General features: G+C 38.4%; 1 protein-coding gene across 1 annotated transcript; it reads left to right on the top strand.

The window, feature by feature from the left end:
* Positions 1 to 1,548: 1,548 nt before the first annotated feature.
* On the top strand, positions 1,549 to 3,840 carry LOC106106516 (gremlin-2-like). The gene is made up of 2 exons (XM_013287111.1): positions 1,549 to 1,672; positions 1,764 to 3,840. Exon 2 carries the CDS (start codon positions 1,764 to 1,766, stop codon positions 2,418 to 2,420), a length of 657 nt encoding a protein of 218 aa, XP_013142565.1. The 5' UTR covers positions 1,549 to 1,672; the 3' UTR covers positions 2,421 to 3,840.
* Positions 3,841 to 4,328: the final 488 nt, after the last annotated feature.

Raw genomic sequence — 4,328 nt, 5'->3', positions numbered from 1 at the left:
GTATAGTTATAAACATGAAAACTATTTAAATATTCAAGCGGCCGTGATAGTGGGTATTGTGCCTACACATTATTGCTTCCATACTTTATTGGATCCCATTAATATTAAAACATCTATCCGCATGTTGTATGTAAAATCATAGTAATATAACACTAACTGTGGGTCTCTTTAACGGTTATTTAACTTGTCGTTAAGGGTAGATTTATACTAAAGGCCTGTCCCGCCACTGGCTGATAGGTACGTTACTGTCGGATAAGTTAATAAAATCCGATATTTTCATCACATATTTTACACGTTGGATTGTTACCTGACAATTTACAATTTGGTGGGACAGGCCCTTAGTCTTATAAAAGGGCGTTCTAGATTGCCATTTGTCGTGAGTTCGGTAGTCGGTAAGGTTTCGAACATTAGATTTGACCTTCCTCAGTTAGTAAGGAGCAACATAGGAATATTTTTTTTTAATGGAAATTCAAAAAAATTAAAATTAAAAAAAAACTATCAACTTCTATCGATCGGTGTATAAATCTGGAAAAAAGTATTTTGGAATTTAGCCTAATCTAATTAAACACTTAAATTGCCTTTAAAAATACTGAGCTATTTTCCATTCATCGTATCAAATTCCTGAAGGGCACATCTAATAGCAAATAAACGCCACTTTAACAAATCTTTGTTAAAAATGCAATCAGGTGCGCCCACGCTGCGCCTACGTTTCGCAGAAGGCTCCGGATACCCTCGGGTTTGTATGGGCATTGTGGGAAGCACAAATGGGCGGAAATACGTCGATCTTTGGTCGAAGGTACCATCTGCGCCGGCGCCTGGGCCCGCGCAAACGCAGTGCTTTGGCGCCGCCGCGATAGGTGAGAAAATCTCTCCCGGTTGTTATTGTCAAAGAGTAGTTAACTTGTATGATACCTAATACCAATGAAACTCTGAGAAGTTCAATTAATTTTTGTATAAGACTTAATAATCTGTTCAACTCTGATTTTCAACCGGCGTGAGTATTGACACATATTGTATATTGTATTTGTTTTTAGTTTGTATTATCTGCTGCTAATCTGATACTTTTTGTTCGTGGATTTAACCAAATACATAAAAAGTTTTTTTTGTGGTTCTAACCGTATTTTTTAAAATTAAGTAAAATTAACCAATCTAAATAATCACTAATATTACAATAAAAAATTTAAGCAATTTAGTTAAAATATTTATTTGAACACTGACACTTTTAAATTAAGCTTTGTGTTTTAAACAATGTTATCACTGTTTTTAATACTGTAGTAAGACCTTCGAACAGATTAATAATTGAAAGTTAGTGTAACGTAACTGTATTAATATTTAAGTGAAGTGATGGTTTCCAAAAAAGTAAGTGTACACAGGATTATAAGTGCACTATAATCTCACTGAAGAAGACTTAGAATGTCATTGTTGGTATAATCCAAAACAGATGTGTCAGTTGTCGCGTCTGTTTGATGCGGGCTGTAGTAACGGTTCTATGACGGAGGCGCGGCGCGTGAGTCATCTCGTTCATTGAGCGGCGGCCCATTGAGCGCGAGCGTTCATTACCGCTCCGGCCTCGCACACGCACGCCGCCCGCTGCCCGTTGCGCCTGTCCACTGCGCCTCTCCGCGGACGACACTCACTGCCTTACAGATCGACCACTCCAAACAAATACGATGTACGACACTTACATATCGCAACGAACTGTCTCAATTGATTGATGATTATTAGTTATTTGATTGCAGTACTAAAAGTTGAACTACTTTCAGATGGAGAATATCATGAAGACGTACGTGTGGCTGTCAGCCGCCGCGCTCCTAGTGGCCTGCGCCAGCGCCGGCGTGGGAAGCAAGAGACCGTTCACACCGACCGACTCCATACTGGATATCATCGATACCGAACAAGTCGAGAAAATATTAGCCGCGCGGCGACGCACCGAGGAGGCCACCGCCGCGTCCGCCTACGTGCAGCACAACGAGCTCGGCGAGGGCAGTGCCGAGGCCGTGCTCGTCGCCACACCTGACGACGACAGCACGGATGTGCCGCCGGGCGTCGACTTTCGAAAAATACTTAAGTCATCGAAAAACGCTCTGTTTGTCACGAAGAAGGAGTACCTCAAGGAGGACTGGTGTAAAACGGAACCGCTGGTGCAGAAGATTCGCGAACCTGGATGTTTGCCGGCGACAGTGATCAACAAATTTTGTTACGGCCAGTGCAATTCATTCTATATACCGAAGGGCCCACGGCGGAGGGACGGCAACGAGGAGCGACCTCCGCCGGCCTTCAAGTCCTGCTCCTTCTGCAAGCCAAAGAAGTTCACCTGGATCACGGTGACGTTGCGTTGTCCCGGCCAGAACCCGCCGTTCAAGCGCAAACGGCTGCAGAAGGTGAAACAGTGCAAGTGTCTGCCAGTGGGGGTGAATTGATGTCGGCGGTGCGACGGGCCCTGACACCACGGAGGCGGCTGGACCGTCACATCGAGCGACGAGGTTCGCCTAGACGTTCCTAGAGAGCACGACCGACGGAGTCGCAAGTGCTAACGAACAACACGAAGATCGGTTTGCATTGCAACACCGATGTTACCTACTATGCTAAGTGAACGATTGCGTATCGCGTAACGAGTGGACAGTATAGAGATTCAGATCGCGCTCGCATACGTCAATCGAGATGACGTCATGTGATGCGTGAATTGCAATAAAATAACATTGATGTAGAGCGACTCCGACCGGCAGTCGCTGGTGAGCTTTAATTGCCCTCAGTGATATCGATATTTTGTTCTCAATTTTATGTCGAAAAAAGTCGAGTCGGAGTCAAGTGACCTTGCAATCGATTAACAGTTCCGATTATTCGGAGCGCACGTAACAGTGGAAAAGTATGATCTAATTGCGTACTAATGAGATTCAAGTGTTTGTTTATTTTGATACTATGATAAAACAAAGCCGCTACAGGACATGTGTGATATTAGAAGATTTTACTTAGACTAAGACTCAAGGTGATTTCAGCGCATTGTGTACATTTTTATTTATTTTAATTATTTCGTTAAATCAGTAGTTTAGATGAAATACGCTTATAGAACACGTAAATATTATCTTAAGTATAAAATCTATTGATTTCGATATAATATTAAATGATCTTTTCGATCTTGTGATCTCTTAACTGCTCTCAAGAATCTCTACATATTTAATTTTTGTCAGGTTTATAAATTTAACTTTTTAAAATTCTAGCATATATTGTATCACATTTAAAGTAACATGTAATGTTAAAATTAGTTTAAAAGTGTTAATAACAAACCAAGAAAATAAAAGAAGGAAAAGTAAGGTAAGAGTAATACAGTTTCTAAAATATTAACTTCAATAAACAAGTTGTTAAACTTTGAATTGATTTACATTATTTTTTGCTGTTTTAATACTTTTTGTTGTTTGGATTTTTCTTTTTATTTAATTTCTTGCCATCGATTGTTTTACCATTCTTTTGTTTTGTTCATAAAACCGTGGGATTCCACTGCCGATGCATCCATACAAGAACATATCGACCGTCTCTACGTCTGCGTAAGAAAAAACCTCTAAATTAAGATTATCAAATAGAACTCGAGATAAACAAGTTTTGATTTTTAATAAGATATCCTGTCAATGAATTTCGCATTTACCTAAGTTTACGTAGGGACCGGTCGATATTTTTATCTGTATAATTTAAAGAGAGTAAGATAGCAGTATGTTTCCGCAGTGGAAATAGTAAAATCTGTTAAAATATGATTTTTCTGACACGATAATTAAATCACATTTCCGACTGATTTAAGACGTATTTTGTGATGATTTGTACAAAATTAATATAATAAACTTTTGGCATACAACCATGTTTTTATTACCTTATTACCTTATTTATTATCAAAGCACATTAAATAGCCTTGGCCTTTGTCGACATGAGACCTTGACACGACCTTAAAAACTTTGTACGTACGAAGCTTTATAATGTGTTAATTTTCTTTAGTCAATATCTATTTAAATCCAAGTGTGCATATAGATTTTAAGCAATTATATCATTAGAGTTTTTAATAAGATAGATTTTGTTAAGATTTTTTTTAAATAAAATATAATAGCAATAAATATAACTAAAGTGTGTTTGACGTAGTCCAATTACTCTTTTCTACTGCACTCGATATTAGATACCAAGTGGAATTAGTAGGCCAAATCCCACATAACTGTCCGTCATCCTCCAGAAGATTTCCCCTCTGATATCTTAAAAAGTCTAATAATTTTTTTTCAAAACATAGAAATATTATTTTTTTTTTTAATTCAGAAAAAGAGAAATGTATAACGAAAAAGAAGATACAAGAA

This window comes from Papilio polytes, unplaced genomic scaffold (assembly GCF_000836215.1).
Source record: "Papilio polytes unplaced genomic scaffold, Ppol_1.0 DF822178.1, whole genome shotgun sequence".
Classification (NCBI taxonomy): domain Eukaryota; kingdom Metazoa; phylum Arthropoda; class Insecta; order Lepidoptera; family Papilionidae; genus Papilio; species Papilio polytes.
The sequence above is the reverse complement of the archived record's forward strand: the minus strand, read 5'-3'. Positions and strand labels throughout refer to the sequence as shown.

Excerpts from the sequence above, each read along its gene's own strand:
- LOC106106516 (XM_013287111.1), top strand. The coding sequence starts at position 1,764 with ATGGAGAATATCATGAAGACGTACGTGTGGCTGTCAGCCGCCGCGCTC.